This window comes from Monodelphis domestica, chromosome 1 (genome assembly GCF_027887165.1).
Source record: "Monodelphis domestica isolate mMonDom1 chromosome 1, mMonDom1.pri, whole genome shotgun sequence".
NCBI lineage: Eukaryota > Metazoa > Chordata > Mammalia > Didelphimorphia > Didelphidae > Monodelphis > Monodelphis domestica.
Genome location: NC_077227.1, coordinates 524,931,833 through 524,952,569, shown reverse-complemented (window position 1 = coordinate 524,952,569; position 20,737 = coordinate 524,931,833). Strand labels below are relative to the sequence as shown.

At 34.7% G+C, this 20,737-nt stretch overlaps 1 protein-coding gene across 18 annotated transcripts in view; it reads right to left on the bottom strand.

The window, feature by feature from the left end:
• LTBP1 (latent transforming growth factor beta binding protein 1) overlaps window positions 1-20,737 on the bottom strand; it is a 459,359-nt gene that overhangs the window by 291,955 nt on the left and 146,667 nt on the right. For all 18 annotated transcript variants that reach the window (XM_056813254.1, XM_007476056.2, XM_056813253.1 and 15 more), the window contains exon 4: window positions 14,543-14,712. In XM_056813254.1, the coding sequence (XP_056669232.1) occupies window positions 14,543-14,712 (170 nt within the window). The remainder of the gene's footprint in view (window positions 1-14,542; window positions 14,713-20,737) is intronic.

Genomic DNA, 20,737 nt, shown 5'->3' with positions numbered 1-20,737 from the left:
GCTTAGATAGCATGCCACCCTCCCTTTAGTATCAAAATTTGACATCCATAATCATTTAGGTTTTTGTCTATCTATTGGACTGTTTTCATACCAAGGGCTTCTGGGTAGTTATTTCAGCCTACAAAATAACTTGAGTCATTTTAAAAGTTAAATATTGATGATTCAGCTTAGTTCTCTGCAAGTACAATTAATACCTCACTCTACTCTGTTAAATGTTTGTCTTAGAAGAAAATAAATCAACACATATTAGACACATCACAGAAGGAAGTCAAGGAACATGACTTATTCAGTTACGTGGCTAACTAAGGACTAAAAAAATATCTTGTCTCAGTGGTCAAATAATATGGACAAAGGATTCTCAAAAGAACTGCAAAATATAATCAACCCTAGGAAAATTTCATCAAATTCACTAATAGATAATGTAAAACAAAAGAACTCTGAAGCTTCAACTCAGCTAGTAATGCAATCAACAATCATTTATTTAAGCATTTATCAAGTGCCATAGACTATATTAAGACTATATTAAGAAAGGCAAAGAGCTAAAGACTACAAAAGATAATCAGAATTGGGGCACCTATAAAATTCAGGCTTTGAATTAGTCACACAGTCATAGAAGGCAATTAAGAATAAATACTAACAAAGTGACTAAAACACCCACACTTATTCATCATGGACCCCAAGAATGTCAATGACAAATAACCCTCCTGCTCCTCACCTACACCCAGGAGGTCAATAACAAAAAAAGGCCCACATATATACCAATGTCAGTAAGCTTTTATTAAGTGCCTCTGACCTTCCAGGTACTATGCTTAAAAATATTTACAGCAGCAATTTTTATAGTAGCAAATAGCTGGAAACAAAGCAAATGCTTATTGATTGAGGAATGCTTAAGCAAACTGTGATACATGAAGGTTCAATAGAACATTCCTGTGCCATAAGAAACAATGAATTTGATTAATGCATCAAAACATGCGAGAATATATTAAATGATGCAAAGCAAAGTAAGCAGAACCAGAAAAACAACACATATAATGACTGAAATAATTGAAATGGAAATGGAAAAAATGGGGGAAAAAACAACCAAAATAGTAACTGAATTGAAATTATAATTTAAAAAAAAAAAAAAACTTGATCCTAAAGAAGAAATGTGAAAATGCATCTCCCTCCTTTCTTTATAGGGGTAGAAGACAATGGAAGTGAAACACTGAAAATAATGATGAACTTGGTTGAAGCATTGGTTAGTTTTGCTGATACTTTTTCTCTCTTCTGTGTTATGAGACAGAAGATAAAAAGGATATATTGGAAAATGTAGGTGATGTAAAAACAAACAAAAAAAAACATTTTCTTAATCTTGTCACCACTCTGTCAACAAGAATTAAATGCAAGCAATGCTATTAAAAACATGATGCTAAAGTCCTCCAAAATAGTTGATTTAAAATATATTATTCTTTTAATTAACTTTACCTACAATATAATGTGGATTATTATCAGTTTAAATAGCTGGACTTGGCTAAATTGGGTTGCTAATGGATTAGGCTAAAATATGGAATAAAGAAACAACTTATCACTTCTCAGCAATGTACTTTTAAACAAGCAAAATATATCTCCTCCCCCCCCCCCCAGAAAAAAGGAAAAATTTCTCAATTTACCTCACTTTTAATTCAGTGACTCAATAATAACAAAAACAATAATGATTTCTATGAAGATCATAGCACTTCTGAATTAATGAAGAAATCTTTACATAATTAAAAAGTCTTCACAATGAGAAAGATCAAAAACCATATTCCATAGCATTTCAGAAATAAAACAGATGCTTAAACTCCACACAAAATTATTTCAAGGAATTTCTACTATCTGAGTGGGTGGAAGAGATATAGTTTTGACTGGATTCCATTCAGGCAGAATGTTGTAATCATGAGGTGCACCTGTATCCAGTCAGCACTGTCCACTAAAAAGTAAAGGGTGGAAGTGTCTAGTGTGGTTGAGCCCTCAGTAGGAAAGAACATTTTATACCACACAAGAAGTCTGGAGGCCATCAACAGAATGAATCATAACTATTGACTTTCCTTTTCCTTGGCTACTTACTCAAATAATGAGGGTCATGTTTTAAACCATAAGCAAAATCTGGTAATTTTGTTTTGTTTTCTAATTTTGCTGTACCATTTATTTGGAACATTAATAATTCCTTGCTGTTTATCTTTGTTCATGAAAAATGTGAGTTGCTTTCTTCTTGGAATCTAAAATGAACCCCAGGGACCTTTAAGGTAAAATTAATGTTCAAAAGCATATCTTGTGTGGATTTATTGACATTTTAAAATAAATTTCTGGGTTTTTTATTTTAAAGGATTAGGAGTTGGCTTATTTTTTAAAGATTTCTGGTGATGGAAGATAATTATTTCAAACATAAGCAACTTGTTGAGAATTTATGCTTACCTCAAAGAGAAAAAATTCTGAAATACTACATCATCAACTAAGTCAATTTGATAAAACTATAAACATCAAATATGTATAACAAAATGCTCTGCTATATATGGAAAAGATACAATTGGAGAATACACAGTCTTTCCCCTTGGATGGAGACATGACATATGTATAAATACCAATATAACCCCAGCTCAGAAATGAAGTTCTGGGTTTATACATAAACCAAACTCAGTCTGAAGGAGTTCTGACTAATCATCCTCTGGCTTATATTTCCAACCAAGGCTTTCCTTAGGTTCACCAGATTTTAGTTTATTTCTAGTTCTCCACAAAAAGAGAAATGGATTCACAGTTCCATGGAACACTCAGGCTAGTAACATATGAAATATAGCACAGACTTTATTTAACCATATGGAAAATACCAAATGTAAGAACTTAGTAAGTCTATAAAGAGTCAAAGCAGCTCTGCTTTCCTTGAATAGGCTCTTCTATATCCCTAAGGAAAATATATGGTCTTTCATTCTTATAGAACTGCCTGTGTAGAACCCCTGCAAATTAAAACAAAAACAAAAAGCCTGGAATCAGTTAAGGTGTTTGTTTTCCCTGAGACTTCCAAAGTCTACATAATCCAAAGTAGCAATGAAAACCAATAACTAGTTTGCTCTTCCATATGGTGGCACTGTCCCCTGATACTCTTTGGCTACAGTTCTTGCTGAGTTTAAGTTTGCTCCATTTATCATAGTACTTCACTGTTTTTGACAGTGTTACCAGTATTTTACCTAGGTTTCTATGGTGAAACTATGGTCCTTTTAAAAAGCTCTTTAGTCTTCCTTATGTATCACATTCAAATACTTTAAAAATCTTACTGATTGCTCTCATTCTTTTTTCAGTCAAATTATAACTACATACCTTATTACAATAACCTCCTAAGAGGGTTTGTCTATCCAATTCGCCTCAGAATAAGTCCATTCCTTTATGTCACAATATTTAGAGATGTCTTGTCACTCTTCTGCATTAAAACTTTCATTGGCTCCCTATTGCCCAAGAAGACAAGGTAAAAGTCCTTTGTTAAACATTAAAGAGCCTTCATAATCTAGTGCTACACTGATTTCTAGCTTTATCTTGGGTTGTATTATTCTATACTCCAGATAAAATACATTATTCCATCCCTCCCAAAACTATTCTATGCCTTCCCAACTCCAAAACTTTACTCACATTGCTCCCTTTACTTAAAATGTGATCCCTCTCCTTCTTTACCTGTTGAGTTTCTAACCATCCTTTAAAATCCAACTCAAGTGACACCTTTTCCATGAAGCCTTCCATCAATTCTTCATCAGTGATTGCATCCCCCCATTTAACATATTGTTTCAACTCTCTTGTTATCATGCACTATAGTATATTTTATATATTTTCTAATCGATTGTAAGATCCATGAAGACAGGAATCAAGTCCTATGTTAACTTTGTACCTACTCTAACCTTAACATAACATTTTGTACCCTATAGGAATTTAATAAGTAATTGAAGTGTCAAAATAACATTTTGTAATTATGAAGTAATATATAAATAAATAAAGATATTAAATTGTTTTTTTATTTTTCTCTCCATATCAATGAGCAATAACTCCAATCATAAGTCATCTGCATATTTATCAAACATATGCAATTCCTCCATTGAGATCATTAATAAAAAAATTCAAAACAAAAGAATCCAGAATTGAAACTTGTAAAGCCAGTGTATATATCTCTCCTAAGTTTTTAAATCCAATCTTGACCTAGTTAATCATCTATCTGAATAACGATGTTTCAAATATGCTTTCCTGTTTATTTCATTTTGTTTTTAAATATATCTCACTGAATCCTTTCACCTTTATATCATAATCATGGGTGTAGAAAGGACATCCCCCTTACTCTTACTAAAGCCTTTCCTTGTTGTCCCCCCCACAAAAAGTAATAAAGAGAAACCTAAAACAGTGCCCATGAATCAAAGTACACAACATTTTGGCCCCTGCCTTTCTGCCATAAGGACACATGTATGTCTGGGTTCAAATGCTGGTTCTGTTCCTTAACTTTATCTGTATGGTCTTGGGAAAGTGACTTAATTTTTCTGGGCTCCAGTTTCTTATCAGTAAAATGAGGTGATTGGATTAAAGATGTCTTCTACAAGCCATTTGAGCTCTAAATATATGATTCTTTATATACCATAATCCCAACATATCCTATATTGCATAGATAGTGGCCATACCCCAGCAAAACTGCCTCAATGGATAGCCTAAACCAGTTTGAGAGTAACCTAACTTAACAAACCTCAAAGCCAAAAGTGAGTCAGGGGGTATGTCTATACTATATCTTATACTTAAATAATTATAACACAAACAATTTAAAAACTAAAATTTATAATAATGCTGATCAAAAAAAAATTCACAATAGAGCCTGGCTAGGTGGTACAGTAGGCAGAAGACCCAGTCTAAGGTCTGGAAGACTCAAATTCAGTCTTAGACACTTATGAGCTATGTGGCTTTGGACAAGTCACTTTAACCACTGTTTGCCTCAGTTCCCTCATTTGTAAAATAGGGATAATAATATCACCTCCCTCCCAGGGTTGGTTGTCATAAATGAGATAATAATTGCAAAGCACAGTGCCTAGCATTTTATTTATATATATATATATATAAGTATATATATATATACATATACATATTTATATTTATATTTATATATATGGCACTATATATAAATGATAGCTATTAAAGAACTTTGAAAACTTTAAAATGCTATTTAAATGCTAGCTATTTATAATATCTTAAGATAGAAAATAGAAACTGGGTTCTGAGCCCAAGGCAAAAGTTCAATTAATAGTATTCAGTAGAACAATCCTTCCTTAAAATGTTGATGCATACTTGAGAATCATTTCTCAAACCACTGACTGAATAATCAAGTCAAAGTAACTCCCACTATGGTTATCACTTTTAATCTAAATTTTCCCTAGCCTAAACGTTCCTTACTAGATTTTTATGCTGTTTTCTATTAGAGAGAGGTTAGGTTTGTTTTTGTTGTTGCTTTTTAAGGGAGAAAAAGTATTTAGTAGAAGCCACTGTTTTCCTAGAATCATAAGTAAGTTCTAGATGTCTTTAAGCTAGAGAAATGTTTTTTTTTTCTTAATATATATAAAGTTTTTCAGAAAACAGCAACCTTACTAAGACTTCCCCATGTAGCAGGCACTGTATTATATTTTTATACAAAAATGTTCTGTTTAGCTCTCCAGCTTTTCACAGTCATGGATTTAGATAACTAGTCTACTATTAATCTTTTTGTCCTTCTTATACCCTCATATAGTTTGTTCCTTGGTCTCTATTTGTATGACTGCCAGCATTCTTGAAGTATGAGGTGAGGATTACATCTCTGTGATAATGCTTCAACCTAAATCATTTCACTATCTTCCCCACTGGCATGAAATAAGTTTGAACAGGATGGGTGGGAAATTTGTGGCAAACCACCAAAACAATGGACAATGAAGATAAGAAAACTATTATCTTTATAGTCTTCTAAAACATAATCTTATCAACCACAGGACAGGTCAATAAAGTCTTGACAATAATGTTTCAAAAACAAAAATGGTTTGAAGGAGTTATTGTAAATACTTCAAATCTTTTTGGGTTTTTTTAGTGAAAGAAAACCAGTAACTAAGAGCATATCCTAATTTCTACATTAGTGATTCTCAAACCCTTTTTGTTGGGTCTTGGGAGTAGACACAAGAGCCTCTTGGAAGGAGTTGGTTCACCACATCAGAAGTCACTGCAAGGCTTTGATAACATTAAAACAGCTCGAATACAAGAAATTGTCAACACATTCCTCAAAATGTTCTCTGGAGAACTCGAAATATCTATCTGGTTCCAACCATTGCATCAATTTACTTGAAAGCTAGAAATCTCTCTCTTACTCTCAAGAAAAAATGAAATTAAATCTGTTTAAGCGTTTCATTGATCATTCATTTAACTAGCATTATTCATGAATTATGTGCCAGGAACTGAGTTAGGCACTGGGCATTCAAGGATAATAATAAAAATAGTCCCTATCCTCAAACAATATACATTCTTCCAGAGAAAACAACATGTGAACAGAATATGTGTGTGTGTGTAATATACATGTGTGCTTTTATATCTGCATGTGTGTTTATATATACATATGTGCTCAAATATTTATATTTATGTGCATAACCTATAAATACACACCGAAGTGTATAAATATAACATACTTTATTCATCAGGTAGAAAATATATACCTATGTGTATTTATTTATATGTACATACACAGACTTACCACATGGCATATATGAAGCAACATAGGGGAAAGGGAGGAGCACTAATATCTGGGGAATCAGAAAAGGGTTTGAATAAGATACAGCATCTGAGCTATGCCTAGGAGCAAGGCAGAGATTCCAAAGGAGAATGTGATGAGGCAGAAGATTCCATATGTGGGGGACAGCTTAGGCAAACACACAGAGCTTCAGGGCTGGAGGACTGCCTGCTGGGAACACAAAGAATGCTGGTTTGGCTGGGATGCTGAATGTGTTAGAGGATGTAATGTGAAATCAGTCTGGAAAAACAGGTTGGAGGCTAATTCTAAAGGGCTTTTTTCATGTGCCAGAGCTTAAATTTTATCCTGAGCAATAAGGAGCCACTGAAATTTCTTGAGAAAAGGAGTTGTGGTCAGAACTTCGTAGTATCAGTTTGGCAGCTGTGTGAAGTAGAGCTTTTGTAGTAGAGTTACTGAACCCAATATACAAACTCAATGGGCTATAAAGGAGGTGAGACTTTACAGGGAATAATGAATAAGATGCTTAAGCATCACCTATATCCAAGCCCTAAAATGCTATCTCTAATAATCTAAAAACTTGGCCTGTGACCCTATCACTTTAATAATCTAAATTTAATAATTTAATTATATTGTATAATAATTTATAATATAGTGTTTATATATTATTTCTTTAGGATTTATTATGTTATAAATTATATATAAATTTAATAATTTCTACTAATTTAATAATGATAAAGCATTTAATTTAATAATAATAACAAAAGTCATTTGCCTTTATAATCTCTTCCTAATGCATAAGTATGATCATAACTTTACCAACCCAGTGATTAACAAACAAAATATGAAATCTTTGCCTTGGTGTTCAAAGCCTTCTTCAGTTTGGTTCCAACCAACCTTTAGAGCCCTATCATCATTCTTCCCTTTGTGCATGCTATGTTCCAGACAAAATGGATTAACTACTATTTCTCAATTACATCTTGGTCTCTTTCACCACCATGCATTTATACATAACACCTCTTGTGACTAGAGTATTTCTTGACTCTATCCTCCATCTATACTCACTAATATTCTTTTTTTTTAATTTAGAAAAATTGACATTATACATTAAAAATCACTGAATAATACAAACTCTTTGGCCCAGTAATATCACTACTAGGCATAGCATACCCCTCTCTTAAAGGAGGTCAAAGACAAAAGTAAATTTCCCAAAGATACCAAAATACTACAATAGTACTTTTTTGTAATAGCAAAGAACCTGAAGGAATGTGAATGCTCATCTCCTGAGGAATAGCTGAAGAAAATGTGGCATATTAATGTATTAGAATATTATTATATAACAAGTAATGACAAAAATGAAGACATTTTTAAAACTTGGAAAGACATATAAAATGAGGCAATACTAATTGAGAAGAAACCATGGGAAATTTTATATAACTAAGATGGCATAAAGGAAAACAACCCAAGTATTCAGTACTGTGTTCAATGAAGTGATCTATTTTGAGGTCAGACTTGACAGCAAATATGCTTCTATTGGACAGCAAGGTAGTGGACAAGAAGTGTGGAATATTCGGGCATACTTTTTGAGATGTGGACAATGGGTTGGGTTTTTATGACTAACTCTACTTATTTATAACATAAAAATTTTCCATTGGTAGGTATGGAGTTTCACTGGGTAGTAACAGTAATCTTTTTTAAAGAATATTAAATCATTTAAAATTTAAAAAAGGTCAAATGCTACTTTGTCCATGTGGCAATCCCTAATTCCCACAGCTAGACATGATCCCTCCTACTCTAGATATAGGTATCTCCATCTGCTAGATTCTAAGCTCCTATTAGGTAGACAAAATACTGCTTTTCATCTTCAGATGCCCAGAGCAAACAATGGAGCATTCATTTGAGACAACAGATATTTAAGTGGATAAACACTTGGTAAGAATTCAACAGTAAAGGTTCCTACTTCATGCATGTGTTAGACTGAGTTTCTATGATTCTAAGACTAGAATTAAAGAAACAAACAAACAAACCATTAAAAGAAGGAAACATTATTTTCTGGAACTCATAAATATAGAATGTAAATTCCATGAAGCAAGAGATGTTTAGTTTTTTCTTCATATACTCAATGCTTTCTGGCATACTGACAGTTTTAATAAATTATTGTTATATATAATATAAAGGTATTGAAGTATGTGTACTGTTACAGACAAAGGAGTGGTTGCCATAAACTGTGACCATGAAAATATGGTTTCAAGACTTTGAATTTCCAAAACTGTAAAGATAATTTTAGCGTCTTGATTTTATATCAAAAATAAGTGGTCGCCATGGGAAAAATTCCCAAATATGAAATACCCAAGTCAGCTGGGTTTTATGGAGATTTTAATGAATACAAATGAAGGAATTAAGGAAAAGGAAAAAGACAGAGTAAGAGGAAATAATAGGAAGGCTAAGGCCTAGGCCAATGGTCTAGGCCTTTCTCTGTAATAGAGAAACTAAGTCAGTCTTTAATCACTCACCACAAGATTTTGTCCCAGGCAAAACTCTAGTGTTCAGAGAGACTCTCCAGTTCAGCTCCAGAAATCAACTAAGTTCAACCACTGAGAGAGCCTCCAATTCAGCTTCCTAAGCTGAACTCAGTACAGAGGCCTCTGACCTCTTTTTAAAGAGAATTTTCTCCTATGTCACCTCCCCTAAATTTTCACATCTACCAATCACAGTAAATGTTTTGCAAAGGACTGACCATTCATAATTGACATCTTGTTATCACCTTCTTAATTCACATCTTGTTATCACCTTCTCTGGGTAGACTAAAACTTCTGAGTGTTTCACACCTCTTTGCTAAAGTTGTCCCTTGCAAGTTGCCTGACCTTTTAGTGATTAATTTGACCTTCATAGGTACTTAGCACCCTTTTGCATTAGATCTAAAAATAGACCCAGCTTAAAGTTTTGGCCTCACTATAAGTATGAGTTAAGTACCTTCATTGTTCACTAAGGAGTTTTACAAGTTTATCTTCCCCTAAAGTATGCCTAAGTATGGGTGGAGTAATTTTAAAGTTCCCAATACATTCCTGATCAAGTACCTCCATTGTTTAAATGGGAATAACCTTAACCAAATGTTTTAAGGTAGTCTGAGAAACTTTTAAGATTCACAGTACTCACTTTGCAAAAGGACAACAAATATTTGTTTTCATTCCCTATCTCCCCCAAAAGCCAAAAAAGTAAAATAAAATACTTGGAATAAATATGCAGTCAAAGAAAACAAATTCTATATTGGACATCTTCAATATCCCATTTTGGATCTTGATCAATCACTTCTCCATTAAGAAGTGGGTAGCAAAGTACTCTCAAAACATGACTGGATATTGCACTGATAGGGAGTTCCTAAGTGTTTCAGTGTTGTTTTTCATTATTGCTGTTATTGTATAATTGTTCTCTTGGTTTTGCTCTCTTCACTGTATCAATTCATCTAAGTCTTCCCAGGTTTTTCTAAAAGTGTCATTTTTGTCATTTCTTACTGAACAATGTGGTATTTAAAAAAAAAAACCTTATCTTCCATCTTAGAATCAATAATGTGTATTGATTCTAAGGCAGAAAAAACAGTAAGAGCTAGTCAATAGGGGTTAAGTGACTTGCCCAGGGTCACACAGCTAGGAAGGGTCTGAGGCTGGATTTGAATAATGTAGTATCACACAACATTCATATATTATAATTTGTTGTCATTACCCCTAAGTGATGGAATACATTTAGTTTCCAGTTCTTTCCAAGGCATAGAGTCTAAAAGATCTAAAAAGCATTAGAGAGACAAGGAAATGTATTTAAATGAATCTGTAATCTCAGTTTGAATGTTCTCTCCAATAATGAAGGTAGCAATCCATCCACATGTATCTCTTCTGTATTCTTTTTTCTATGTCCTCCTATGTTTGTCCCAAAAGGTCCATCCAATATTCTGGGGGGCCTTCCTCATTTTTTCCTGACACTGTGGAACATTCAAGTTGTCCATGCCTGCATTTTCATGACCAGTCCTGTCTTCACTTCTTATCACCTGTTTCTTTGATATCATTGACTCCTATTCTTCAACATTCCAAGTTCATTGTTATAGGTTGTAGCCTGTCCATATACACTATATCCATATCCATTGCCCTCTAGGTCACATTTATTTTTAGGTCTCCAGACTATGATATTTCATATCTTCTTGGCATACAGTGTTCCCAGTAGAACTGTAGTTTTTAAAAGCCGAGTCTTTGTTTCCAGAGGCACCTTGGAGCCATTTAAAGATCCTTGTAATTTCTGTAAAGCAATTTGGCCTGTTCTCCTCCTGTTCAATTCTGGGACAACTTGTTGTCCATTTGTAGAAATATACATATGTACAGATATACATACTGAAAGTCAAGCCCCCCTGGCTTTTTTATTCAAATGGATTTCAAGATCTGGGTAAGACATCCTTTATTCACCTGATCTTTCCTGCATGGATGGTCAAGCTAAACTTTCTTGAGGAACTGCACAACTCTTTCAAAAAGTTTTGCCATTTTCCAGGGCTTGATATAACCAGCACAATGTCAGCCACAAACAAGAACTCCTAGATGACCTAATCATCAATTTACTCTTCAAATTTTATCTTTTTTGTCCCAGGAGCAAACACAATTGGCAAGAATATATCTCAGTCATTTATGCTCCACTAAATAATTTTTATCAGAGGTTCACTGGGTAAGGTTATTTCTATTATGTCTTTCAAGAAATCTTGAATGATTGTGAAGTATGAATAATGACATCATGTTGAAAATGTATGTTTAAAATATCATTTTACTCTATTATATCAAAATCTTTTCATAATTGGCCAACAAAAAAAAATCAACTCTTTTCTCTCTATATATTTCAATCAGTCTGCAAAATGGTAATGATATGGTTCATTGTTGAATATTAAAAGTCTGCATCTTCCCTACTAATACCTTAAGTGATGATGCACAAGATTTGTATGTAGATGAGTCACAGAAGATTTTCCATAAGAGGGAGAGAAAACACTTTGGTATTTAATATTTCCTTAGTCATCCCTCTCATACACACACATATAAAAAACTCAAATTCAGACTATACACATTTAACATGCATACATGTTAAAGTGTTTGTGTGTATGTTGCCTGAGATTATATTTCCAGAATTTTTGTTTCTTTCTCTCCTGAAAACTCACATGAGTTCTCCAGTGCTCTCACTGGAATGTATTCTCAGGGGGAGGAAAAAGATGGGGACAGAGAGAATGAAAGAAAGACAGACAGACAGACAGACAGACAGACAGACAGACACAGAGAGACAGAAACAGAGAGAGACCCAGAGAGAGGGAAGACAGAGAGACAGAGAGATACATGTACATATATATACTTGTTCTAATTCAAATCCTTCTTCTATCTCTTCTTTTTTTGGTGCTGCTTCTAAATAATCAAATTAGCTAAGATTTATACAATGCTTTAAGGCTTGCACAGTGCTTTTTTCTTATACTTCATTATTTGTTCTTTACAAAAACCCTATAAAATGAATGCTATTTTTATCCATTTTGCAAATGAGGAAACTGAAGCCCAAAGAAAAATTAAAATGACTTGCCCAGGTCCCTATAATAACTTTCTTAAGCAGGAGCTGAAGTGGGTCTTCCTAACTCCTAGTCTAGCATTCTATCCACTACAACCACCTAGCTGCCTCTAAGCCCATCTAAGATTAAAATGTTGGGTCAAAGTGTGGTTGGTGGTTCAACAGGCCATGGGGGTGAAAATACGTAATTACAAAAATTTTTGTAGATGTTTTCCTTTTTTCTTCTTTTTGTGGTCTTCCTTCCTTAACCCTTCAAGGACCATAGAAGGACATAGCTGACTTGGCTCTCTGGCCAAACTCTTTTTAAACTGGCTTTACCCTTCTACCTCTCTCCACTTGACCAATACATTTCATTTGTTGAGTAAAGCAAAAAAGGACAGAAAGCACTTTAGTCAACAAACTCCAAGTTTTTATTCACTTTGAGCTGTTCCTCTAATTGTATGCCACAGTGCTATTAAGACCAGACCCTTTAGCAATTAAGTACTGTCATAGTTATGGCCTCCAAATCCTTTTCCAGTTTCTTTATACTTAACACATGTAAGATATGGTGACAGACATACACTACACAATAAAGGCAATCCATAATTATTTCTTGTTCTTCATATCCATGTTTCCTAAAACTTTCTTATCATTTCAGCTTTGAGAAATATTCATAGTTAACTGACAAATTTGACAGAACTTGAGATTTCTAGAAATCATAATTGTTCATAGCCCATTATAATGCACTGCTGAAACTCAACTATCCAGTCCTCATCAGGGTAATTGTTACCTGTCAATAAATTATTATTCCATATTCTAATTTAACATATTTTCTAGAAAAAGTTAATTTACAAAAAACCTGAAGGAACTGAAACTAAGTTTTATTTTTTAGGATTTATTTTAAAGGGGGGGGGGCAACTAGGTAGCTAAAAAATTAGTATACTTGCTTAATAAGAATGTATAAAGACTGTATATGTTAACTAGGTATTATTCCACTAATTCCCTTCAGGCAGAGTCTTTAAAAACAGGGTGATTATTTATCTTGAGGTATAGTTTCAGAGTAATCCCTGCTGAAGGGAGGTGACAGACTATATTAAAAGAACAGATTCTTCTTTTTATGACTCCCAGTCTCTGTTTCCTTCTCTTCTCATCCATTCAAATCCCACCAGATTCTCCTTCTGGTAGTTCATCAAGAATAATTTTCATTCAATTCATCAAGAATAGTTTTCTCAAAAGTTAAAACACAGAAAAATCAAACTAAATATTGTTTGCTATTATCTGTAATCTCCAGACATGGAGGAAAGAATAGTTTTATGTCCACTTAGAAAATACTCCCTCTCCCCACCCCCCAAAAAATAAGAAACCAAAATGAATTCAGTTTCCAAGTGCCAAATTGTAGTAAAAAAGAAAATCTCTGCAAATCATGCTTTTCTCAGTGATGAAAGACAGTTTCTTTCAAACTCACAGTTCACATTCTCTTTCATTACTTAAGGTCCATGCAATCAGTCAAACTGGGGCAGATCAAGAAGTTATTGGAACTAGAATGCAGGCCTCAGGCTCTCCTGGTTGAATGGTCTACCATTTCTCTGAAGGAACATTTTCTGCACCGCCTGCCAGCAGACACTCGGTAATACCAAAACCACAAATCATCACATTCTCCACCCTCTGAGCCAGAGCTTGTGCTGGAGCTTCCCACATTGTAGGATATTCACCATGTTGGACCCTGAGACAATAGTTCTTCACAAATGCAGAATAAAATTGCACACCATTTCCTCAATCTACCAAAAAATGTGCTGAAAATTAACATATTAAGGGCAAGGGAATTTTTCTATTGAATCAAAACTTGCTGAGTTATGCAGGGAATTTTTTAGACCTTACCCAGGAATGTGTTTTGGCTATCTTCTTGAAGAAGCTATTTTGTCAATGTAAGCTAGTCCTAAGGACAACCAGACCCAGCATTACAACTGCTCCACACTGAGAAGCATTTCTCAGAAACAGAGACATCACACAGAAATAATCATATATCATTAAATGTGAATCAGGTTGGGTTGTTATTTTCTGTCTTCTAAGGAAGCTGTCTTTCCTTAGAATAGAAAACCATGTTAAATCTCTGATGGTTTTTTAATATAAGAATTCACTTGGGTTTTTCTTTTTCTTGCACTTTCTCTGGCTTGACACATCAGAGGTATTACACACCATCAGACCATTACATAGCTTGAATTTCTAATTTTGGAATATTGCTCACAGTGTACTCACACTGAAAAGGTGACACAACATGATCCTGCCCCATTCGTAGAGGTAATGAACCTTCAGTGGACTGCTCCCCTGAAATCATTTTCTGAGCTGGAAAATACTTGGGCTTGAGCACATATTCCTGCATCTGACCGTGATGAATCATCAAATTCTGTGAAGAAAGGGGTGTCACTCTGTTGGTAAAAAAAATTAAAAAAAGAAAGAAATGAGGACAAGGAAGTAAATAATGGATAAATGTTTTAACTAGGAATTAAAGAATAAGAAATGAGTTAAACTTGGAGAGGAGAATAAATTCCATTTCAGGCTCATTTTTTCCTTGCGTGTCCTAGCCTACAATTCATGACATTTAAGAAACTAACAGCTTACCCTAAAAACCTCATACACAAAGGTGAATCTGCCAGCCTCTATAAAAAGGAGCATAGGGTAGACTATGATGCTATTTGGTGGTTTATGCAGAAGTTTCAGGGCATAATTATATTCACCTAAAACAAGAAATGTTATTTAAGAAAATAACAGTATGAATCAAATCAAATGAGATACACACACATGCATACACAGAGTTAAATATATTGCTCTGACAAAAATGGGGAGAGAGATGGAGAGATAAAAGATGAAAGATCTGTGTCCATGGTTTCTGGTTGAGGCTGATGTCATTGCAATCATACTCCCAATACTATTCTGATATTTTAAAATAGACAGAGTGGAAACTGACCTACTTGAACCCACAGCTAATTCCTGAGCTATGTAGGACCAAACACCTTACTCCAAATACAACAAAGAAATTCTAGTTGAGAAACCAGGTGCCCACTCCCCCTCATACACTTGATTTTATGCAAGCTGCATTCAAACTTGGAAAGAAGAATATTTGGCCATCAAGTGTCCCTACAACCAATAAAATCACATAGCACAATAAAAGAGACAAATCTATTAAGTTCTACGAAGTCCCTGAATCCATAGAAGCTTGACCCCCCCAAAAAAAAAACAAAACTGATGAGCTACTGGTCTAGAAAAAGAAAAAGATGAAAGTTTATGGGACCTGAAGACTGCTCTCCTACCTTACATGTTTCATGTCACATTTAGGCATCTGAGTCACTCAACAGAATCCCAGAAGACCAAAGAATTGAAGTAGAAAATATAAGGAAGAAAAAGTAACAGGTTCATTGAAAATTTGTGTAACATGAGGATGAGAAGAACAAGGTGCAGTAACTAACACAAAGAAGAAACACTGAAGCAGAGATTGGAAACTAGGCAACAGATGCCTTCAGAAGTCAGAAATTGAGTTTGGAAAGCATGAAGCAGGGCAAAACTGACTTCCTTGGAGCTTTTCCCTCAGAAACATCCTCTTCAACAGACAGGATGTGTGGGCCATGACCCCACCTTTCTTTCCTCTTCTGAGGCAATGCAGCTGTGAGCTCCAGGGAAGCTCTGGCACAAGGCAGGGCTAAAACAAATGATTTCTAAGGACCCTTCTGTCTGTGAGAAGATGCTTCTTTGAAGACAAATTTCATTTATAATACAAGTATTTCTTTGAGTTTAAAAAAATACTTCAATACATTATCTCTTTAAAAAATGAAATAGGAACCCCAAAATACAGCAGTTCAAATGGATGCCCTTAAAATAAACAAAACCTTAATCATCTTTTCTACTTTTCAAAAACAACCGGCACTTCTACATATATAACTGCTACATTTTATACCAACAGCTTCGACAGGCCGGCTAAACCTTGTGAGGGTAGCCATCGGGTCATCATGGACCCCTGGTGAACTAGAGCTTTGCTCACCCAGCATGTGAAGACTGCTTCGGCAGAACAGATGGAAGAAACCAACAAGAAGGTTCAACGGCTGAGATGGCGACGCAGCAAAGCACTATGGAGTGCTTAGGGCATGTTGGAGCACAAAAGACAACACGGCCATCCAATGCAGCTGAGGAAGTCTCCGGGTGTAACGACTTTTCGTGCCACTGGACCCAGGTTTCCAACGCCGAGAGAGTGAGACTGTCTCTGTGCATCGGCTTTTCCACTTAAATCTTCATGCACAAGTATCTTTGTGCACAAAAATGCACAAAGTCAATCGTCATCCTCGATTACCGAGAAACTACTACTACTACTAGTTAGAACTGCATTTTCCTGGACAGTTTTCATTCCTCTGATCTATTAACATACTCTCATGTACATTTATGATAATAGTTTAAGGGTTTTTTTTTTCTCTCTCATTCCTAGTAAATGATAGAATCAACTGAATGTGATCAAAAATGTGAATTGCTTCTTAAAATTGGCAACACAAAAGTGTGAGCCATGCATACTCTCCAGTTTCCCGAAAACAACCACTTCTCAAGTGTAGACCATCCTGTGCTTATAAGAACTGTTTCTCTACTTTCTTACATAGTATGCTTTCCCATCTCTTATCCCATCAAAAGCACATCAAAATGACATTTCATGCCCTTAAAGCTGTGATCTATGTTATCATATAACTTCTTAATGCTAGTGCTTGTCCTGAGATTATTTTCACTTTAATATATGTATATATATATAGTTTGTACAGAGCTATTTATGTATTGTCTCCCCACATTGAGGGCAGATTACTATTGAGTACTTGAGTACTTACTATGTGTTTAGTTGTTTAGTACAATGCCTGGCATAGTAAATACTCAATAAATGCTTATTGACTTGACTTGGAAACTACCTAATTGATTCATTAGATCCAGATAATGGGACATATAATCTCCTTCATAATATAATTCAAAGTAGTGGCTCTATTGGGAGAAAATTCAAACCAAGAAGGAGAGGGAAGAGCACACTGACAAGCCAGAAAGGAAAAAATGACTTCATATGATTGGACATGAGCATTATAAACAGTATATATTTTCTCATCAAAAGTAGCCAGTAGCATAAAGACTAAATAAATTTATTCCAGCTCATTCTTTGTTGCTGTAGATGTTATTGGGGTTTTTGTTTGTTTGTTTGTTTGTTTTTTGCTACCGACTCAAACCCTTCTAAGTATATGTCATTTGGTGAGGAAAATTTACATATAAGATACAAGCAGTAAGAAGAGTAATGTAGTAAATATTATTAAGTGTCCATATTGCTCATTAAATCCAATTCTCTTTAGTTAGGCAAGATGGGCTAAGCATAGGTGACATATAGGAAAAGGCTAGGAATAGCTGTCATTTCCAATTCAAGACAAAGCCAATAATGTTTCAATGATTCAGTGAGCGCCTGGGTAAGAGGAAGAACAATCCCTATCTTGGATCAAGGAGCTGAGGTTCATGTTAGAAAGAGAACAAGTAAAAAAAAAATTATTAAAAAATAAATAAATAAACCCAAAACAACTCAGGTTAGTGCCATTGCAGGACTTCTTGATTCAAGGGATACAGTGAACTAAATTAGAAGAGCCAGATCCAAGAAATTGGGGCTTTCATCAACACCATTCCATCTAACAGTGGCCTTCAGGTATAGGATGATGCTCTGGAAAGATCAATGACCTACAAGCACATAATTTGATATGGGGTAGGCACTGAAATTTTCCCCTATTTTATAAGTAAGAAAATTGAGGCTCAGCTAAAATGTAAGGTCTTCAAGGGCCATGACTGTTTGTTGTCTTATCTTTGATTCCAGGACCTAGCATTGTGCCATGCATATAGAAGTAGGCTCATAATTTTTGGGTTATATTATGTATATGGAAACTCTTTTTAAGTATTTATTTCAGAATTTAATTATTTTTTTAAATACCCTCCCTGCCTTCAAAGAATTTATGACCTAAAATAAGGTGATAATAATAATAATAAACTAACATTTATACAGCATTTAAAATGTACCAGGCACTGTACATCAAGACTTGCAAATATTACCTTATTTGCTCCTAACAATAAGTCTAAGAAGTAGATGTCATTATTTTGCAGATGAGAAAATTGGGGCAAACAGTGACTTGCCCAGAGTTACACATCTCAGGCTGAATTTGACTCAAGTCTTCCTGATTCTAATATTCTACAATATTCTATCTACTATACCATTTGCCACAAGGTAAAATTTGATAGACAAAGGAATAACCAAGACAATTTTTCTATAAAATATTGAGAAAAGAGAGATTGTGTTAGTTAAGTCATAGGAAATGTTCAGGAGAAGGTTCATGAAAGAGGCCAAGAAAGAAGGAAAAATTTCAACAGGAATCTATGTAGGAGGAATTCTGTCTGTATAGAAGGAGGTGGTTTATACAACTTTATGGTAAAAAAAAAAAAAGACCGATGATATTGGGAAAGAGTATGTCTATACTGGCTAGACACAGAATAAATAGGAAGGTAAGTAAATGTGAAATCTGGTTGAAAAAGGCCAAACTGTGGTGGACCACAAGAAATATCAGGTTAAGACAAAAAGAGAAGGGGGCTCAAGAGAAATCACTCTAAAGTAAAGGCATAAACACTATAAAAACAGCAAAGAGGATAATGACAATTCCTATTTGGAGAGCCTACATTTTCCTTCAGAGGCAAGAAAATAAAATGGAAAAGATTAATGTAGGTGGAGTATAACATCAGTTTCAGTTGTGAGAGCTGAGATTGAAAAAGTATGTAGTAGCCTAACACAAAGCCCAATAAAGAAAAGGTACCCAATAAATACTTGTTAGGTTGGATATTAACTTGGAGGTGACAAGAGGACACATAAATGGAAAAGTCCATTAGGCAGTTAGAAATGTGGGAATACAGCCCAGGAGAGGGATCAGGCATAGAGATGTATTCTGGGAAGCTATCTGCACAGAAGAAACTGCTGAAGTCATAAGAAGCAATGAAATCTTCAAGGAACAGAGTGAAGAGAGGCAATTAGAATGCCAGGAATAGCTCACATTATGACAAAGAGAAAAAAGAAAAGCCCATAAAGAAAGAGTCGTCCTTTAGGTATGAGAAGCAGGATATGCAGGATCAGGGAAACCAAAAGAAGCCTTTATTTCAAACGGGACATAATGGATAATTGTATAAAATGTCTCAGGAGTATAAAGATGGATGAAAGATCACTGGATTTGGCAATGAAGAGGTCACAGTTGATTTGGCAGAAGCTGTAGGAGTGAAGAGGTTTCAGGAAAGGGGTAATGAGTAAAGAGGCCATAGTCACCAACAATTTTATTCAAGATCTTTGGAAGGGAAAAGTAAAAGAGGAACTTGAGGGGCAGCAGGATCCCATCAAGATTTTATGATAGTGGAAAGTCATAGATCTTTAGAAATATAATTGTACAAAATTCCTTTCCTTAAAATAAAAAACATGAGTCACAAATTATTCATGTTCCTACCTTTGTAAGTAGGAATTTTTAGCCAAAGGAAGGTCTAAAATTTTCCACATTGCCACTAAATTCAGCATTTGACCTGTGAATGGAGTGGGAGATTTTGGCAGAAACAGGTCCCTTTCTTGCTGAGAAAAGAGGCCCCCCCTGGACCTCACAGACAGAAGCCCTCAGTAGAATGTAGAAAATTCCCCACAGGAGGCATTGCATAACTGACCAAAACTTCTCCTGTATCTTTACCATGCCAATGTTTGTAAATAAGACAAAGGAGGAAAAGATGTGGGAGAAAGGAGGGTAGAAGGGGTCCAAATCAGTTAAATTTTCCAAGGATAATTCCAAAGATATCTGCTTCTCCTGGTTCCTGAGAAGAGCTGAAGGAGTAGGCTCAAGAGTAGGTCATTAAAAGATCTAAAATAGTCAACCGATGAATCTAGGAGAATCATGGAATCTCAGAGTCACAAGATCATTTAGTCTAATCCATTCTTAAATAAGGTTTTCCTAAAGTATGTTTCAAACAACCTGTCATACCTATTTGAAAATATCTAGTTAGAGAAAGCTTTATCACCTACCAAAGCATCCCATTTCACTTTGGGAAATCTAATGGCTAAATGAGTTATGGCATATGATTGTGATGTAATACTACTACACTGTAAGAAATATTGTGTAAATTTTTAATGGAAAGTCCTACATTAAATTATAAAGAGCAAAAGAAGTAGAACACGATAACAAAATATACAGCAACAGAAATATTGTTTGAAGAACAATTTGTGTATAATATCTCTACAATGTTGGCTATGGGAAGGGTGGGTAGAGGGGAGGGAGGGAAAGAATATGATTCTTGTAACCAAATAATAATGTTCAAAAGTGATGAAATAAAATTAAAATTAAAAAAAAATCTGTGATCCCATAAGAATGTCACAATGGAAATAAATGA